The 21481-nt window shown below is 43.4% G+C and overlaps 1 protein-coding gene across 1 annotated transcript in view; it reads left to right on the top strand.

Annotated features, from left to right (window-relative positions):
• LOC311136483 (rap guanine nucleotide exchange factor 6-like) overlaps positions 1–21481 on the top strand; it is a 158932-nt gene that overhangs the window by 27651 nt on the left and 109800 nt on the right. Inside the window, 2 exon segments of the mRNA XM_084170624.1 lie at positions 6456–6512; positions 14768–14851. Of these exon segments, the coding sequence (XP_084026750.1) occupies positions 6456–6512; positions 14768–14851 (141 nt within the window).

Here is a 21481-nt window from a genome sequence, read left to right as displayed (position 1 = left end):
TGAGCAATATGTTTGGAACATCGACTCGCAATAAAATCACAGTATTAAATCGCAATACATATAGAATCCTGAGAATCGCAATATATATCGTATCGGCACCAAATGATTGTGATGTCCCAGGCATTTCCCAGCCCTAATGCACATACAATAGACCAGTGGCTGTTGCTTAAATTCAACTGAATTTATAAACAAAACTGACTTTATGAACATTTTATAACAGGCGCTAGCAGGTACTTTAGATCGGTAGGGCTGAAAAAGTTGGTAGTGTCATATGAAACGGTACTACAGTATTCTAAAATGTTGGTGTCATAAGTATCAGAATGCTGCAGGGGGACAAGAGAGAGTTTTGATCAGTCATAGAAATAAAAGTGCTGAAGACAAATTGGCTCCCTATTTAAAAAGATGGAGAACAAGCTATGCAGAGCTTTGGTGCAAGGACAGCCAACTAGTGCCAAAATGATACGATATATTGTTAAAAATAATATCTCGATATGTAACTGTATAATTTCTTTCTCCCATCACTAGTCTGAACTGATCATGCATAAACGTATAATGTATGAACTGATAATGTATGAACTGGTAGTATCTGAACTAAGTGTTTTTTCACCTAAGTCCAAACAGTGGAGAAATGTTTTTTTATACAAAATTCTTGCTACCAATAGAATGTTATTTATATGGGGGATACAATCTTCCCAGCTCTGCAGATTTTGCTGCGAAGAGACAGAATCATTAGATCATTTGTTTTGGTACTGTCCATTTGTAGCTTGTTTTTGGTCACAGGTTCAGGAATGGCTGAAGGATTTTAATATTTACCTGGAGCTAACCCTGCAGATAGCACTACTGGGTAGTCTGAAAAGTCATAGTCAATCGATCATTAATATAATAATACTTTTTGCAAAAATGTTTATTTTCAATTTACAATCTGTAGGAACAATGAGAATAGAAGGGTTCAGAACTTTTGTAAAACATCACAGTACAGTTGAAAAATATATGGCAAATAGAAATCCAATATGGATGGTGTTCAGAGATAGATGGGTGGGGTTGATTGGAGCTGAAGTTTGGGACTAATAACAACAAAATAACTAATGAAAAACATACTGTGTCCATAATAAGTATATAGGTTGAGAACTTTTGTGAAAGAGCACAGTTTGAAAGATATGGCATATAGAAGCAAACCGGATGGACATCATGAAAATGATCGGAGAGTTTGAGGGTAGAGGAAGTTCAGGAGAAAAAAACTAACAAAATAGAATTATTGTCAAATTGACTGTGTCCATAAAATGTATATAGTATGTATATTCTGGAAGTAGAGGCCTAAGCGTTGTTGTTCACTAGTTTAATCCAATTAGGGGAGGGGTGGTGGGTTTGGAAAATAATAAAGGGAAATTATATATATATATTTTTTTTTTAAGGATGTGTGTGTGTGTATAATAAATAAATAAATATACAGTGGGGAGAACAAGTATTTGATACACTGCCGATTTTGCAGGTTTTCCTACTTACAAAGCATGTAGAGGTCTGTAATTTTTATTAGGTACACTTCAACTGTGAGAGACGGAATCTAAAACAAAAATCCAGAAAATCACATTGTATGATTTTTAAGTAATTAATTTGCATTTTATTGCATGACATAAGTATTTGATCACCTACCAACCAGTAAGAATTCCGGCTCTCACAGACCTGTTAGTTTTTCTTTAAGAAGCCCTCCTGTTCTCCACTCATTACCTGTATTAACTGCACCTGTTTGAACTCGTTACCTGTATAAAAGACACCTGTTCACACACTCAATCAAACAGACTCCAACCTTTTATTTATTTATTTTATTTTTTGTCATTTAGCAGACGCTCTTATCCAGAGCGACTTACAGGAGCAATTAGGGTTAAGTGCCTTGCTCAAGGGCACATCGACAGATTTTTCACCTAGTCGGCTCGGGGATTAGAACCAGCGACCTTTCGGTTACTGGCACAACGCTCTTAACCACTAAGCTACCTGCCGCCTCAACCTCTCCACAATGGCCAAGACCAAAGAGCTGTGTAAGGACATCAGGGATAAAATTGTAGACATGCACAAGGCTGGGATGGGCTACAGGACAATAGGCAAGCAGCTTGGTGAGAAGGCTGTTGGCGCAATTATTAGAAAATGTAAGAAGTTCAAGATAACGGTCAATCACCCTCGGTCTGGGGCTCCATGCAAGATCTCACCTCGTGGGGCATCAATGATCATGAGGAAGGTGAGGGATCAGCCCAGAATTACACGGCAGGACCTGGTCAATGACCTGAAGAGAGCTGGGACCACAGTCTCAAAGAAAACCATTAGTAACACACTACGCCGTCATGGAATAAAATCCTGCAGCGCACGCAAGGTCCCCCTGCTCAAGCCAGCGCATGTCCAGGCCCATCTGAAGTTTGCCAATGACCATCTGGATGATCCAGAGGAGGAATGGGAGAAGGTCATGTGGAATGATGAGACAAAAATATAGCTTTTTGGTCTAAACTCCACTCGCCGTGTTTGGAGGAAGAAGAAGGATGAGTACAACCCCAAGAACACCATCCCAACCGTGAAGCATGGAGGTGGGAACATCATTCTTTGGGGATGCTTTTCTGCAAAGGGGACGACTGCACCGTATTGAGGGGAGGATGGATGGGGCCATGTATCGCGAGATCTTGGCCAACAACCTCCTTCCCTCAGTAAGAGCATTGAAGATGGGTCGTGGCTGGGTCTTCCAGCATGACAACGACCCGAAACACACAGCCAGGGCAACTAAGGAGTGGCTCCGTAAGAAGCATCTCAAGGTCCTGGAGTGGCCTAGCCAGTCTCCAGACCTGAACACAATAGAAAATCTTTGGAGGGAGCTGAAAGTCCGTATTGCCCAGCAACAGCCCCGAAACCTGAAGGATCTGGAGAAGGAGTGGGCCAAAATCCCTGCTGCAGTGTGTGCAAACCTGGTCAAGACCTACAGGAAACGTATGATCTCTGTAATTGCAAACAAAGGTTTCTGTACCAAATATTAAGTTCTGCTTTTCTGATGTATCAAATACTTATGTCATGCAATAAAATGCAAATTAATTACTTAAAAATCATACAATGTGATTTTCTGGATTTTTGTTTTAGATATCGTCTCTCACAGTTGAAGTGTACCTATGATAAAAATTACAGACCTCTACATGCTTTGTAAGTAGGAAAACCTACAAAATCGGCAATGTATCAAATACTTGTTCTCCCCACTGTATATATATATATATATATATATATATATATATATATATACAGTTGAAGTCGGAAGTGTACATACACTTAGGTTGGAGTCATTAAAACCACTCCACAAATTTCTTGTTAACAAACTATAGTTTTGGCAAGTCGGTTAAGATATCTACTTTGTGCATGACACAAGTAATTTTTCCAACAATTGTTTACAGACAGATCTTCACTTATAATTCACTGTATCACAATTCCAGTGGGTAAGACGTTTACACACACTAAGTTGACTGTGCCTTTAAACAGCTTGGAAAATTCCAGAAAATGATGTCATGGCTTTAGAAGCTTCTGATAGGCTAATTGACATCATGTGAGTCAATTGGAGGTGTTCCTGTGGATGTATTTCAAGGCCTACCTTCAAGCTCAGTGCCTCTTTGCTTGACATCATGGGAAAATCCAAAGAAATCAGCCAAGACCTCAGAAAAAATATTGTAGACCTCTCTGGTTCATCCTTGGGAGCAATTTCCAAATGCCTGAAGGTACCGTGTTCATCTGTACAAACAATAGTACGCAAGTATAAACACCATGGGATTACGCAGCCGTCATACCGCTCAGGAAGGAGATGCATTCTGTCTCCTAGAGATGAACATATTTTGGTGCGAAAAGTGCAAATCAATCCCAGAACAACAGCAAAGGACCTTGAAGATGCTGGAGGAAACGGGTACAAAAGTGTATATATATCCACAGTCCTATATCGACATAACCTGAAAGGCTGCTCAGCCAGGAAATAGCCACTGCTCCAAAACTGCCATAGAAAAGCCAGACTACAGTTTGCAACTGCACATGTAGACAAAGATCGTACTTTTTGGAGAAATGTCCTCTGGTCTGATGAAACAAAAGAAGAGCTGTTTGGACATAATGACCATTGTTATGTTTGGAGGAAAAAGGGGGTGCTTGCAAGCCGAAGAACACCATCCCAACCGTGAAGCATGGGTGTGGCAGCATCATGCTGTGGGGGTGCTTTACTGCAGGAGGGACTGGTGCATTTCACAAAATGGATGACATCATGAGGAAGGAAAATTATGTGGATATATTGAAGCAACATCTCAAGACATCAGTCAGGAAGTTAAAGCTTGGTCGCAAATGGGTCTTCCAAATGGACAATGACCCCAAGCATACTTCCAAAGTTGTGGCAAAAAAACTGTGTTTATTTTCAGCAAACTTAACGTGTAAATATTTGTATGAACATAACAAGATTCAACAACTGAGACATAAACTGAACAAGTTCCACAGACATGTGACTATCAGAAATTGAATAATGTGTCCCTGAACAAAGGGGGGGGGGGGGGGTCAAAATCAAATGTAACAGTCAGTATCTGGTGTGGCCACCAGTGTATTAAGTACTGCAGTGCATCTCCTCCTCATGGACTGCACCAGATTTGCCAGTTCTTGCTATGAGATGCTACCCCACTCTTCCACCAAGGCACCTGCAAGTTCCCAGACATTTCTGGGGGTATGGCCCTAGCCCTCACCCTCCGATCCAACAGGTCCCAGAGGTGCTCAATGGAATTGAGATCCGGGCTCTTCGCTGGCCATGGCAGAACACTGACATTCCTGTCTTGCAGGAAATCACGCACAGAACGAGCAGTATGGCTGGTGGCATTGTCATGCTGGAGGGTCATGTCAGGATGAGCCTGCAGGAAGGGTACGACATGAGGGAGGAGGATGTCTTCCTTGTAACGCACAGCGTTGAGATTGCCTGCAATGACAACAAGCTCAGTCCGATGATGCTGTGACACACCGCCCCAGACCATGACGGACCCTCACCCTCCAAATCGATCCCGCTCCAGAGTACAGGCCTCGGTGTAACGCTCATTCCTTTGACGATAAACGCAAATCCGACCATCACCCCTGGTGAGACAAAACCACGACTCGTCAGTGACGAGCACTTTATGCCAGTCCTGTCTGGTCCAGCGACGGTGGGTTTGTGCCCGTAGGCGACGTTGTTGCCGGAGATGTCTGGTGAGGTCCAGACTCTCTCAGCCTATTGCGGACAGTCTGAGGACTGATGGAGGGGATTGTGCGTTCTTGGTGTAACTTGGGCAGTTGTTGTTGCCATCCTGTACCTGTCCCGCAGGTGTGATGTTCGGATGTACCGATCCTGTGCAGGTGTTGTTACACTTGGTCTGCCACTGCGAGGATGATCAGCTGTCCGTCCTGTCTCCCTGTATCGCTGTTTTAGGCGTCTCACAGTACGGACATTGCAATTTATTGCCCTGGCCACATCTACAGTCCTCATGCCTCCTTGCAGAATGACTAAGGCACGTTCACGCAGATGAGCTGGGACCCTGGGCATCTTTCTTTTGGTGTTTTTCAGAGTCAGTAGAAAGGCCTCTTTTTCATAACTGTGACCTTAATTGCCTACCGTCTGTAAGTTGTTAGTGTCTTAACAACCGTTCCACAGGTGCATGTTCATTAATTGTTTATGGTTCATTGAACAAGCATGGGAAACAGTGTTTAAACCCTTTACACTGAAGATCTGTAATGTTAATTGGAGTTTTACGAATTATCTTTCAAAGACAGGGTCCTGAAAAAGGGACGTTTCTTTTTTTTCGGAGTGTTTTATTTATTTATTTATATATATATATATATGTGTGTGTATGTATGTGTATATATATATATTATGTATATTTATATATATGTGTGTGTGTATGTATGTGTTTGTGGAAAAAACACATATGGGGGATTGGAAATGATGCACTCAATTTACATTGATGGAAGTTGCAATCTATCTGCAATATTAAAGCTGATCTACCCCCTAAAAAAACAAAAAAACATCACCAAAATAAAAGCTAGACAGTCAAGGAGAATAGAAAATTCCAATTCCAATGAATATAGCAGTATTGATTTTGCTATTGTTTGAGCAAAAGAACACAGCATTAGCCATGCAACATGCATAGAATTGCAGGAAATTAGCTTTAATACTGCAAAAGGTTCTCTAAACCGTCAAAATGGCGGCCTCTAAAATGTTATCTAAAATTCAGCCGCGCTGACAGGCCGATCCACGACCATTGCCACGCTCAACACCTACGCCCCTTTTTTGAGCCAGAAAAAACCCTAATGTATAAACGTATAATGTATGAAACTGATAATATATGAACTGATAATATATGAACTGGTAGTGTCTGAACTGATAATGTATACGTGTATGATTTATAAAACTGGTAATGTATGAACTGATATGTTTTGTTGTTGTGCAGGTCGATGTGTTCTTCAGCCAGGTATGAGAGACACGAAGCTAACCACGTCCTGTTCTAGTAAGTAAACGCACACACACACACACACACACACACACACACAGGAAAACCTAAACATCTGCTTGGCTTCTCTTGCAGAACACTGTTTTCCTCTTCTGTTTGTCTGCAGCATCAAATCAAATAATAGTTTATTGGTCGTCTACATAGTTTAGCTGATGGTAGTGTCCACCCACTCTGCCCAGAGTGGCTGAAAACACGCTTTGGTGATGAAATTTCACTTATGTTATGAATGTATTTTTATTTGTATTTAATCAATTTCAGAATAAGGCTGTAACATAACAAAATGTGGTAAAAGTCTATGTATGTAAAAGGTATGAATACTTTCCGAAGGCACTGTGTGTATGTATGTATGTGTGTATGTGTGTATATATATATATATATATATATATATATATATATATATATATATATATATATATATATATATATATATATATATATATATATATATATATATATATATAGTGAGTGAAAAAAGTATTTGATCCCCTGCTGATTTTGTACGTTTGCCCACTGACAAACAAATGATCAGTCTATAATTTTAATGGTAGGTTTATTTGAACAGTGAGAGACAGAATAACAACAACAAAATCCAGAAAAACGCATGTCAAAAATGTTATAAATTGATTTGCATTTTAATGAGGGAAATAAGTATTTGACCCCTTCTCAATCAGAAAGATTTCTGGCTCCCAGGTGTCTTTTATACAGGTAACGAGCTGAGATTAGGAGCACACTCTTAAAGGGAGTGCTCCTAATCTCAGTTTGTTACCTGTATAAAAGACACCTGTCCACAGAAGCAATCAATCAATCAGATTCCAAACTCTCCACCATGGCCAAGACCAAAGAGCTCTCCAAGGATGTCAGCGACAAGATTGTAAACCTACACAAGGCTGGAAGGGGCTACAAGACCATCACCAAGCAGCTTGGTGAGAAGGTGACAACAGTTGGTGTGATTATTCTCAAATGGAAGAAACACAAAAAGACCTGTCAATCTCCCTCGGCCTGGGGCTCCATGCAAGATCTCACCTTGTGGAGTTGCAATGATCATGAGAACGGTGAGGAATCAGCCCAGAATTACACGGGAGGATCTTGTCAATGATCTCAAGGCAGCTGGGACCATAGTCACCAAGAAAACAATTGGTAACACACTACGCCGTGAAGGACTGAAATCCTGCAGCGCCTGCAAGGTCCCTCTACTCAAGAAAGCACATATACAGGGCCGTTGAAGTGTGCTAATGAACATCTGAATGATTCAGAGGAGAACTGGGTGAAAGTGTTGTGGTCAGATGAGACCAAAATCGAGCTCTTTGGCATCAACTCAACTCGCCGTGTTTGGAGGAGGAGGAATGCTGCCTATGACCCCAAGAACACCATCCCACCGTCAAACATGGAGGTGGAAACATTATGCTTTGGGGGTGTTTTTCTGCTAAGGGGACAGGACATCTTCACCGCATCAAAGGGACGGTGGACGGGGCCATGTACCGTCAAATCTTGGGTGAGAACCTCCTTCCCTCAGCCAGGGCATTTAAAATGGGTCGTGGATGGGTATTCCAGCATGACAATGACCCCAAAAACACGGCCAAGGCAACAAAGGAGTGCTCAAGAAGAAGCACATTAAGGTCCTGGAGTGGCCTAGCCAGTCTCCAGACCTTAGTCCCATAGAAAATCTGTGGAGGGAGCTGAAGGTTCGAGTTGCCAAACGTCAGCCTCGAAACCTTAATGACTTGGAGAAGATCTGCAAAGAGGAGTGGGACAAAATCCCTCCTGAGATGTGTGCAAACCTGGTGGCCAACTACAAGAAACGTCTGACCTATGTGATTGCCAACAAGGGTTTTTCCACCAAGTACTAAGTCATGTTTTGCAGAGAGGTCAAATACTTATTTCCCTCATTAAAATGCAAATCAATTTATAAAATTTTTGACATGTTTTTTTCTGGATTATTTTTGTTGTTATTTTGTCTCTCACTGTTCAAATAAACCTACCATTAAAATTATAGACTGATCAGGTCTTTGTCAGTGGGCAAACGTACAAAATCAGCATGGGATCAAATACTTTTATCCCTCACTGTATATATATATATATATATATATATGTGTGTGTGTGTGTGTGTGTGTGTGTTTTTTTAGATTTTTTTGCAAATGCATACAAAATTAAAAACAGATATCTTATTTACATAAGTATTCAGACCCTTTGCTATGAGACTCGAAATTGAGCTCAGGTGCATCCTGTTTCCATTGATCATCCTTGAGATGTTTCTACAACTTGATTGGAGTCAACCTGTGGTAAATTCAATTAATTGGACATGATTTGTAAAGGCACACACCTGTCTACATAAGGTCCCACAGTTGACAGTGCATGTCAGAACAAAAACCAAGCCATGAGGTCGAAGGAATTGTCCGTAGACCTCCGAGACAGGATTGCGTCGAGGCAGAGATCTGTGGAAGGGTATCAAAACCCAGTGGCCTCCATCATTCTAAAATAGAAGAAGTTTGGAAACAACAACACTCTTCCTTGAGCCCGGCCAAACAAAGCAATCGGGGTAGAAGGGCCTTGGTCAGGGAGGTGGCCAAGAACCCGATGGGCACTCAGACAGAGCTTTAGAGTTCCTCTGTGGAGATGGGAGAATCTTCCGGAAGGAAAACCATCTCTGCAGCACTCCACCAATCAGGCCTTTATGGTAGAGTGGCCAGACGGAAGCCACTCCTCAGTGAAAGGCACATGACAGCCCGCTTGGAGTTTGCCAAAAGGCACCTAAAGACTGTCAGACCATGAGAAACAGGATTATCTGGTCTGAAGGAACCAAGATTGAACTCTTTGGTCTGAATGCCAAGCGTCACGTCTGGAGGAAACCTGGCACCATCCCTAAGGTGAAGCATGGTGGTGACAGCATCATACTGTGGGGATGTTTTTCAGTGGCAGGGACTGGGAGACTAGTCGGAATCGAGGCAAAGATGAACGGACCAAAGTACAGAGAGATCCTTGATAAAAACCTGCTCCAGAGCACTCAGGACCTCAGACAGGGGCGGAGGTTCACCTTCCAACAGGACAACGACCCTAAGCACACAGCCAAGACAATGCAGGAGTGGCTTCGGGATAAGTCTCTGAATGTCCTTGAGTGGCCCAACCAGAGCCCGGACTTGAACCCGATCGAACATCTCTGGAGAGACCTGAAAATAGCTGTGCAGCAACGCTCCCCATCCAATCTGATAGAGCTTGCGAGGATCTGCAGAGAAGAATGGAGAAACTTCCCAAATACAGGTGTCCCAAGCTTGTAGCGTCATAACCAAGAAGACTCGAGGCTGTAATCGCTGCCAAAGGTGCTTCAACAAAGTATTGAGTAATGGGTCTGAATACTTACGTAAATGTGATATTTCAGTGTTTATTTTTTATTAATTATCAACATTTTCTAAAAACCTGTTTTTGCTTTGTCATTACGGGGTATGGTGTGTAGATTGATGTGGAAAAACAATTGAATCAATTTTAGAGTAAGGTTGTAACATAACAAAATTTGAAAAAGTCAAGGGGTCTGACAGTACCAGTCAAAAGTTTGGACAAACCTCCTCATTCAACGGTTTTTCTTAATTTTTATTATTCATGAGGTAGTCAGCTGGAGTGCATTTCAATTAACAGGTGTGCCTTCTTAAAAGGTAATTTGTGGAATTTCTTTCCTTCTTAAAGCTTTTGAACCAATCAGTTGTGTTGTGACAAGGTAGGGAGGGTGGGTATACAGAAGATAGCCCTATTTGGTAGAAGACCAAGTCCATATTATGGCAAGAACAGCTCAAATAAGCAAAGAGAAACGACAGTCCGCCATTACTTTAAGACATGAAGGTCAATCAATACGGAAAACATCAATAACTTTTAAAGTTTCTTCAAGCGCAGTCGCATGAACCATCAAGCGCTATGATGAAACTGGCTCTCATGAGGACTGCCACAGGAATGGAAGACTCAGAGTTACCTCTGCTGCAGAGGATAAGTTCATTAGAGTTACCAGCCTCAGAAATTGCATCCCAAATAAATGCTTCACAGAGTTCAAGTAACAGACACATCTCAACATCAACTGGTCAGAGGAGACTGTGTGAATCAGGCCTTCATGGTCGTATTGCTGCAAAGAAACAACTACTAAAGGACACCAATAAGAAGAAGAGACTTGCTTGGGCCAAGAAACATGAGCAATGGACATTAGACTGGTGGAAATTTGTCCTTTGGTCTGGAGTCCAAATTGGAGATGTTTGGTTCCAACCACTGTGTCGTTGTGAGATGCAGTGTGGGTGAACGGATGATCTCTGCATGTGTATTTCCCACCGTAAATCATGGAGGAGGAGGTGTTATGATGTGGGGGTGCTTTGCTGGTGATACTGTCAGTGATTTATTTAGAATTCAAGGCACACTTAACCAGCATGGCTACCACAGCATTCTGCAGCGATACACCATTCCCATCTGGTTTGGGCTTAGTGGGACTATCATTTGTTTTTCAACAGGACAATGACCCAACACACCTCCAGGCTGTGTACGGGCTATTTGACCAAGAAGGAGAGTGATGGAGTGCTGCATCAGATTACCTGGCCTCCACAATCCCCCGACCTCAACCCAATTGAGATGGTTTGGGATGAGTCGGACCACAGACTGAAGGAAAAGCAGCCAACAAGTGCTCAGCATATGTGGGAACTCCTTCAAGACTGTTGGAAAAGCATTCAGGTGAAGATGGTTGAGAGAATGCCAAGAGTGTGCAAAGCTGTCATCAAGGCAAGGGTGGCTATTTGAAGAATCTCAAATATAAAATATATTTTGATTTGCTTAACACTTTTTTGGTTACTACATGATTCCATATGTGTTTTTTCATAGTTTTAATGTCTTCACTATTATTCTACAATGTAGAAAATAGTAAAAAATAAAGAAATGCACTTGAATGATATATATACAGTGAGGGAAAAAAGTATTTGATCCCCTGCTGATTTTGTGCGTTTGCCCACTGACAAAGAAATGATCAGTCTATAATTTTAATGGTATGTTTATTTGAACAGTGAGAGACAGAATAACAACAAAAAAATCCAGAAAAACTAATGTTATAAATTGTTTTTCATTTTAATGAGAGAAATAAGTATTTGACCCCTCTGCAAAACATGACTTATTACTTGGTGGCAAAACCCTTGTTGGCAATCACATAGGTCAGATGTTTCTTGTAGTTGGCCACCAGGTTTGCACACATCTCAGGAGGGATTTTGTCCCACTCCTCTTTGCAGATCTTCTCCAAGTCATTAAGGTTTCGAGATTGACGTTTGGCAACTCGAACCTTCAGCTCCCTCCACAGATTTTCTATGTGATTAAGGTCTGGAGACTGACTAGGCCACTCCAGGACCTTAATGTGCTTGTTCTTAAGCCACTCCTTTGTTGCCTTGGCCTTGTGTTTTGGGTCATTGTCATGCTGGAATACCCATCCACGACCCATTTTCAATGCCCTGGCTGAGGGAAGGAGGTTCTCACCCAAGATTTGACGGTACATGGCCCCGTCCATCGTCTCTTTGATGCGGTGAAGTTGTCCTGTCCCCTTAGCAGAAAAACACCCCCAAAGCATAATGTTTCCACCTCCATGTTTGACGGTGGGGATGGTGTTCTTGGGGTCATAGGCAGCATTCCTCCTCCTCCAAACACGGCGAGTTGAGTTGATACCAAAGAGCTCGATTTTGGTCTCATCTGACCACAACACTTTCACCCAGTTCTCCTCTGAATCATTCAGATGTTCATTGGCAAACTTCAGACGGGCCTGTATATGTGCTTTCTTGAGCAGGGGGACCTTGCGGGCGCTGCAGGATTTCAGTCCTTCACGGCGTAGTGTGTTACCAATTGTTTTCTTGGTGACTATGGTCCCAGCTGCCTTGAGATCATTTATAAGATCCTCCCGTGTAGGTCTGGGCTGATTCCTCACCGTTCTCATGATCATTGCAACTCCACAAGGTGAGATCTTGCATGGAGCCCCAGGCCTAGGGAAATTGACAGTTCTTTTGTGTTTCTTCCCTTTGCGAATAATCGCACCAACTGTTGTCACCTTCTCACCAAGCTGCTTGGCGATGGTCTTGTAGCCCATTCCAGCCTTGTGTAGGTCTACAATCTTGTCCCTGACATCCTTGGAGAGCTCTTTGGTCTTGGCCATGGTGGAGAGTTTGGAATCTGATTGATTGGTTCTGTGGACAGGTGTCTTTTATACAGGTAACGAGCTGAGATTAGGAGCACTCCCTTTAAGATTGTGCTCCTAATCTCAGCTCGTTACCTGTATAAAAGACACCTGGGAGCCAGAAATCTTTCTGATTTAGAGGGGGTCAAATACTTATTTCCCTCATTAAAATGAAAATCAATTTATAACATTTCTGACATGCGTTTTTCTGGATTTTTTTGTTGTTATTCTGTCTCTCGCTGTTCAAATAAACCTACCATTAAAATTATAGACTGATCATTTCTTTGTCAGTGGGCAAACGTACAAAATCAGCAGGGGATCAAATACTTTTTTCCCTCACTGTATATATATATATGGGGTTTGGGGTCACCTAGAAATGTCCTTGTTTTCGAAAGAAAAGCAAATTTTTTGTCCATTAAAATTACATCAAATTGTTCAGAAATACAATGTAGACATTGTTAATGTTGTAAATGGTTATTGTAGCTGGAAACGGCAGATTTTTTTATGGAATATCTACATAGGCGTACAGAGGCCCATTATCAGCAACCATCAGTTCTGTGTTCCAATGGCACGTTGTTTGCTAATCCAAGTTTATCATTTTTAAAGGCTAATTGATCATTAGAAAACCCTTTTGCAATTATGTTAGCACAGCTGAAAACTGTTGTGCTGATTTTAAAGAAGCAATAAAACTGGCCTTCTTGAGGCTAGTTGAGTATCTGGAGTATCAGCAATTGTGGGTTCGATTATCGGGCCAAAATGGCCAGAAACAATTAACTTTCTTCTGAAACTCTTCAGTCTATTCTTGTTTTGAGAAATGAAGGCTATTCCATGCGAGAAATTGCCAAGAAACTGAAGATCTCGTACAACGCTGTGTACTACTCCCTTCACAGAACAGCGCAAACTGGCTCTAACCATAATAGAAAGAGGAGTGGGAGGCCCCAGTGCACAACTAAGCAACAGGACAAATACATTTGAGTGTCTAGTTTTAGAAATAGACGCCTCACAGGTCCTCAACTGGTAGCTTCATTAAATAGTACCTGCAAAACACCAGTCTCAGCGTCAACAGTGAAGAGGCGACTCTGGGATGCTGACCTTCTAGGCAGAGTTGCAAAGAAAAAGCCATATCTCAGACTGGCCAATAAAATATTAAGATGGGCAAAAGAACACAGACACTGGACAGAGGAAGATTGGAAAAAAAAGTGTTATGGACAGACGAATCGAAGTTTGAGGTGTTTGGATCACAAAGAAGAACATTTGTGAGACACAGACGAAATGAAAAGATGCTGGAGGAGTGATTGATGCCATCTGTCAAGGATGTAGGAGGCAATGTGATGGTCTGGGGGTGCTTTGGTGGTGGTAAATTGGGAGATTTGTACAGGGTAAAAGGGATCTTGAAGAAGGAAGGCTATCACTCCATTTTGCAACGCCAAACCGTCCCTGTGGACGGCGCTTGATTGGAGCCAATTTCCTCCTACAACAGGACAATGAGCAAACTTTGCAATAACTATTTAGGGAAGAATTCTGTCTATAATGGAGTGGCCAGCACAGTCTCCGGATCTCAACCCTATTGAGCTGTTGTGGGTGCAGCTTGACCGTACCCAGTAAGAAGTACCCATCAAGCCAATCCAACTTGTGGGAGGTGCTTCAGGAAGCATGGGGTGAAATCTCTTCAGATTACCTCAACAAATTGACAACTAGAATGCCAAAGGTCTGCAAGGCTGTAATTGCTGCAAATGGAGGATTCTTTGACGAAAGCAAAGGTTGAAGGACACAATTATTATTTCTATTAAAAATCATTATTTCTAACCTTGTCAATGACTACATTTCCCATGCATTTTGCTGTATTTCCTATTCAAACTCATTTCATGGATGTTTTCATGGAAAACTAGGACATTTCTAAGCGACCCCAAACTTTTGAATGGTAGTGTGTGTGTGTGTGTATGTATATATGTATGTTCCTTGTTGTCTTGTCTCCCCCTACATACATATATACATACATACAATGTTCCTTGTTGTCCTGTCTCCCCCTACATCCATGTATACATACATACAATGTTCCTTGTTGTCCTGTCTCCCCCTACAGCCAAGACAGCCTCGCCACTTGTTGGTACATCCTCCTCTCCGGCTCAGTCTTCGTCAAGGAGCACATGTACTTGGCTAGATGCTGGTAGGTACCATCTATCTTCCATTGATCAGCACGCAGCCTCTTCACACAGACAGACTGGACGGGATAAGGAGAGCGAGAGGTTGCGTCCCAAATGGCACCCTATATTGTGCACCACTTTTGACCAGGTTCCATAGGGTGCTGGTCAAAAGTAGTGCACTATAAAGGGGATAGGGTGCCATTTGGGACACATCCAGAGAGGCCGGTGGTCTATCTCCTGTCTGGCAGCATCAAGTGGCAGGGTCCTTCAGATCTGCGTGGGCTTTGATAAGATAGCTTGTGATGAAGTGTCTGTAATAGAGCAATGAGTGAGCTCTGAACAGAGTTGGTTCTGCTGCGGTTCACATGCACACACTCTTTCTCGCTCTCTCTGACACTCTCACACACACACACACACAAGTAAGGATCATGTCTGTTTGATGCAGTGCAGCTTTGAGGCAAGTGTGAGATTCCTCTTGCACCACATGACTATAATAACTGCAGTCACCAATAATGAGGGGTGTGTGTGTGTGTGTGTGTGTGTGTGTTGCTGATTGAGTGCAGATGTCTCGGACACAGACACACCAGCCAGGCCCATTCTCACCGCTTATTAATGCTTTTCATCTGCCTGCCCTGGTCGGTCTCTCCAACACGCCCTTCTTCCTGCCCAGCCATAAAACACAAACCTTTTGTGAGCTCAAGACTGAAAAGGTTTTGAAAGATAATTTGCACATAGTACCACTTCATCTACCCTACTGTACAGCATATATCAGATTTGATGTGGAGTTGAATCTGCTTATTGGCAGCAATTTGGCCCACATTAGGTGACCACCATGTGCTGCAGTGCAGAAGGAAAAGTTGGGCAACCACAATTGCCTTGAAGGGATATTGAAGTGTGTGTATGCCTGTGTGTGTGAATGTGTGTGTGCCTGTGCACGTAGGCCTATGTGTGACTGTGAACATGGTGTCTGTGTGTGTTTTCCTGTGCGGTGCAGTTGACAGACAGAGCAGGGCGGTTGGTGTGGGGTGCTGCCTCTGCAGGGTGTCCATGGGGCTGTTGGGGCAGAGGGGGGTTAGGAGGGCAGGGGGAAGGGAAGAGGGTGGTGGGGAATGCAGAACTCCTGGCAGGACTGGGACTGGCCATGTGTTCCTTAGCAGCATGCAGCCCAGGAGCACATCCAGGCAGGAAATGAGCACACACATAAACACACACACACTGCCCTGGAGCCATCGGACACACAGACCAGAGAGAGAACACACTCCCTCCCTTAGAAAAGACTCAAGCCCACAATGACTCGCCTCCTCTTCACCCTGGATCTCTAAACAGACAGGACTTGGATTTACAACAGTTTGGGTGGAGACCTGAACGATTGTATTTCCTTTAAAAAAAATTGAGGATATGCTGGATATCATCTCCCTTCAAAGAGACCCAGAGAAGCAGATCTGTACGTAGCTGGTTGTCAGGTTAGTGTTTACGTGTTCCTCCCTTGTGGAACATATGTTTTGATCGTTCTGTTAGGAGTTGAGCCCTAGGACTTGGAGTCGTGGATGTGTGCTGTAGTAAGTCATTAAGGAGCTTTTTAAATTCCCCCTCTCCGCTTGTGGACTGAAGCCGGCATGGGAATCTAAAAGTTGCTATGGACTAAATCAGGGATTCCCAACCTATTTTTCCCAAGGGCCCCCTTTTTCACATTTGAAAAATGTTACACCCTCCCCTTTTAATTTGAATGATTTTTTATTGAGAGCCTATATTAAATACAAAATAAAGTCACCCGATTTCCCCAAATCCGCTACCAAATATGTTTTATTATGGTAATTTATATGAAACCTACATTTAATTATACATATATTTTACAGAATGTGATTTGATCAATTAATAGCGACATATTCACACATTGTATAAGATTATTCCCAACAAATTCAAATGTCTTTGACTCCTCTACTTTAGAAGGACATAGCTCAGCTTCTGAATGTCATAGACTAACCAAAGATATTCCCATGTGCAGCATCCGAGTCGCGTCTTCCTCTGACATTTTACCACTTGTTTTTAGCCTAAAGCATTAGGCGTCGTTTTAGATCGGTATAAACAATCATGAATTGTAAAAATAAATAAATAGACCCCTCAAATCAAGGAAGGTTGGGAATGGAAACCCCTGGACTAAATGTTTTGGAATTCCCGGCGGGAGGCACGCATTGGCAGGATGCCATCTGGCCTGTGTGGTTTGAAATGATAGCGCACTATACATGTTGTCGATTTGAATCTACGCTCAGCATCTGAAACACAAGCCTACTACTACTGAGTGAAAGCAAGAAAGGCACATTTATCAATAAATGACTGAGCCAGGAATAGCCCATGGTAAGTGTCTTGTTCTACTCACAGTTTCACTTCTAAAATGGATTCATCTTAACTTAACCACAGCCTTTTTGAACACAAGACTAAGTTATCCTATACCTGATGGGCAGGTTTTCTTTTCAGCTCTTGTGACGTTCTCATTTCTTCCCATGTTTTGATTCTGGTCAAACCGCAGCCCTTCTCATGTACAGAGATTGTTAATTGTCCAGCAATTTCAAGGTAAGCTAACACTGGGGCAGGTTCCTTAGATTCTTATAAACTAGCATTTGTTTGTGTTTTTCTAAAGTAAACATCATTAGTATTCCTGCTCAGTAATGTAGACTAATGGTTTTATTGACTGGTTTGTTTACTAGTATGTTGTGGGTCACAAAAAGCCACTGTCCTTTGTGTCAATGTCAATATTCAACCCTGCGGCTTGAGTTTGATAGAATTACACTCAATTTCACCGAAATACTTCTGTGAATTTCATTGACCCCCTTTACATTGATGCTATTTTGTGATTGTTGCTGCTGGGCATAGTAACAATAGTACGTTTTACATAGTAGTGACATAGCAGTCATGCATTTCTAGTAACTAAAATGGATTTTCATGTTGGTCAATTATTGCTAGCCAATATGGTCTTGGCTTTGGTGTTAAAGACTGTGGCATTTTGCTCAATAGAGCAGACCAGTTTGAACTAAGAGCAAGATGTGGTCGCTCTCTTTCTTCATTGTTAGTCATTGTTACTATGGAGACAGGGGTGCTAAACAACTTCTGTTTCAACATCTTTTTAAACAAATTCAGTTTTCTTTAGTTTCTAACCAAGCAGTCCCGAACTGATAGAGTTTACTTATTGATTGGGCTTGGTTACCCAGCAGGGTAACATGACTACCTCAAGAAGTGGCTATATTTGGCTAAAAGATGTGTGTGGCCATCTTTTTCCAGCCTGCTTTGGTGTCTCACAGAGGGCCTTAGGCTTTGCAGCTGTCAGGAGGTTTGGGTTGAACCTGTTCTCTTACTGGCAGGGACATTTTCTTGAGAGAAAACCCCCTCAACACTTGCTGAAAGGCAATATCTGTGTTAGTAAATCAAAAATGTTTACTGCACAGAGTTAGGACTCTAAAGGACACAGTAAGTTGTTTTTGGCTTTTTAGATTTGTTATAATCCAGTTATTTACCACAGAACTGTTTTGATAACAGCACTAGGCATTTTGAGAGGGAAAAATAGGATCTCAGTGTTCCAGTCACTCTTGCCTCGCCTGAGGGGCCAGAGCTGCTGATGCCTTTGCTTTGGTGTGGCGCTGTAGTGTCAGATAGAGGGAGAGGAGGAGATAATGGAGGGCTGCAGGGAGGTTTTAGGCAGTAGGCATATATATATATATATTTTTTTTTTTCACCTTTATTTAACCAGGTAAGCCAGTTGAGAACAGGTTCTCATTTACAACTGCGACCTGGCCAAGATAAAGCAAAGCAGTGCAATAAAAACAACACAGAGTTACATATGGGGTAAAAAACATAAAGTCAAAAATACAACAGAAAATATATATACAGTGTGTGCAAATGTAGCAAGTTATGGAGGTAAGGCAATAAATAGGCTATAGTGCAGAATAATTACAATAGTATTAACACTGGAATGCTAGATGTGCAAGAGATTATGTGCAAATAGAGATACTGGGGTGCAAAAGAGCAAAATAAATAACAATATAGGGATGAGGTAGTTGGGTGGGCTAATTTCAGATGGGCTGTGTACAGGTGCAGTGATCGGTAAGGTGCTCTGACAACTGATGCTTAAAGTTATTGAGGGAGATAAGAGTCTCCAGCTTCAGAGATTTTTGCAATTCGTTCCAGTCATTGGCAGCAGAGAACTGGAAGGAATGGCGGCCAAAGGAGGTGTTGGCTTTGGGAATGACCAGTGAGATATACCTGCTGGAGCGCAGACTACGGGTGGGTGCTGCTATGGGTGCTGCTATGGTGACCAATGAGCTAAGATAAGGCGGGGATTTGCCTAGCAGTGATTTATAGATGGCCTGGAGCCAGTGGGTTTGACGACGAACATGTAGTGAGGACCAGCCAACAAGAGCGTACAGGTCACAGTGGTGGGTAGTGTATGGGGCTTTGGAGACAAAACGGATGGCACTGTGATAGACTACATCCAATTTGCTGAGTAGAGTGTTGGAGGCTATTTTGTAAATGACATCGCCGAAGTCAAGGATCGGTAGGATAGTCAGTTTTACGAGGGCATGTTTGGCAGCATGAGTGAAGGAGGCTTTGTTGCGAAATAGGAAGCCGATTCTAGATTTAACTTTGGATTGGAGATTCTTTATGTGAGTCTGGAAGTTGAGTTTACAGTCTAACCAGACACCTAGGTATTTGTAGTTGTCCACATACTCTAGGTCAGACCCGTCGAGAGTGGTGATTCTAGTCGGGTGGGCGGGTGCCAGCAGCGTTCGATTGAAAAGCATGCATTTAGTTTTACTAGTGTGTAAGAGCAGTTGGAGGCTACTGAAGGATTGTTGTATGGCATTGAAGCTCGTTTGGAGGTTTGTTAACACAGTGTCCAATGAAGGGCCAGATGTATACAAAATGGTGTCGTCTGCGTAGAGGTGGATCTGAGAGTCACCAGCAGCAAGAGCGACATCATTGATATACACGGAGAAAAGTGTCGGCCCAAGAATTGAACCCTGTGGCACCCCCATAGAGACTGCCAAATGTCCAGACAACAGGCTGGGGGGTGAGATGGAAGGAGCTAGGCAGTCATGAAGAAAGGCTTGGCAGGCAGCATTTCCCATCAGGCCGGGCCCAGCCTCACTGGAGTGTGGAGAGAGTAGTCAAAGCAAGGCTGACCTCTCACAGCAGACTAAGCCAAGCAGCCGTCCAACCCTCCCTGAGCAGAGAGAGAGGGAGACCCAGAGAGAGAGAGACACACACAAAGAGAGAGACCTAGAGAGACCCAGAGAGAGAGAGAGAGACCCAGAGAGAGAGAGAGAGAGACCCAGAGAGAGAGAGAGAGACCCAGAGAGAGAGAGAGACCAAGAGAGAGAGAGAGACCGAGAGAGAGAGAGACCGAGAGAGAGAGAGACCGAGAGAGAGAGAGAGACCGAGAGAGAGAGAGAGACCGAGAGAGAGAGAGAGACCGAGAGAGAGAGAGAGAGACCCAGACCCAGAGAGAGAGAGAGACCCAGACCCAGAGAGAGAGAGAGAGACCCAGACCCAGAGAGAGAGAGAGAGACCCAGACTCAGAGAGAGAGAGACCCAGACTCAGAGAGAGAGAGACCCAGACTCAGAGAGAGAGAGACCCAGACTCAGAGAGAGAGAGACCCAGACTCAGAGAGAGAGAGACCCAGACTCAGAGAGAGAGAGACCCAGACTCAGAGAGAGAGAGACCCAGACTCAGAGAGACCCAGACTCAGAGAGACCCAGACTCAGAGAGACCCAGACTCAGAGAGACCCAGACTCAGAGAGAGAGAGACCCAGAGAGAGAGAGAGAGAGACCCAGAGAGAGAGAGAGAGAGACCCAGAGAGAGAGAGAGACCAAGAGAGAGAGAGAGAGACCGAGAGAGAGAGAGACCGAGAGAGAGAGAGAGACCGAGAGAGAGAGAGAGACCGAGAGAGAGAGAGAGACCGAGAGAGAGAGAGAGACCGAGAGAGAGAGAGAGACCCAGACCCAGAGAGAGAGAGAGACCCAGACCCAGAGAGAGAGAGAGAGACCCAGACCCAGAGAGAGAGAGAGAGACCCAGACTCAGAGAGAGAGAGACCCAGACTCAGAGAGAGAGAGACCCAGACTCAGAGAGAGAGAGACCCAGACTCAGAGAGAGAGAGACCCAGACTCAGAGAGAGAGAGACCCAGACTCAGAGAGAGAGACCCAGACTCAGAGAGAGAGAGACCCAGACTCAGAGAGACCCAGACTCAGAGAGACCCAGACTCAGAGAGACCCAGACTCAGAGAGACCCAGACTCAGAGAGACCCAGACTCAGAGAGACCCAGACTCAGAGAGACCCAGACTCAGAGAGAGAGAGAGAGAGACCGAGAGAGAGAGAGACCGAGAGAGAGAGAGACCGAGAGAGAGAGAGAGACCGAGAGAGAGAGAGACCGAGAGAGAGAGAGAGACCGAGAGAGAAGAGAGAGACCCAGACCCAGAGAGAGAGAGAGACCCAGACCCAGAGAGAGAGAGAGAGACCCAGACCCAGAGAGACCCAGAGAGAGAGAGAGACCCAGAGAGAGAGAGAGAGAGACCCAGAGAGAGAGAGAGACCCAGAGAGAGAGAGAGAGAGACCCAGAGAGAGAGAGAGACCCCATAGAGAGAGAGAGACCCATAGAGAG

Source organism: Coregonus lavaretus (genome assembly GCF_964263955.1).
Source record: "Coregonus lavaretus genome assembly, chromosome: 10".
NCBI classification, from domain to species: domain Eukaryota; kingdom Metazoa; phylum Chordata; class Actinopteri; order Salmoniformes; family Salmonidae; genus Coregonus; species Coregonus lavaretus.
This window is presented reverse-complemented; position numbering and strand designations above follow the sequence as displayed.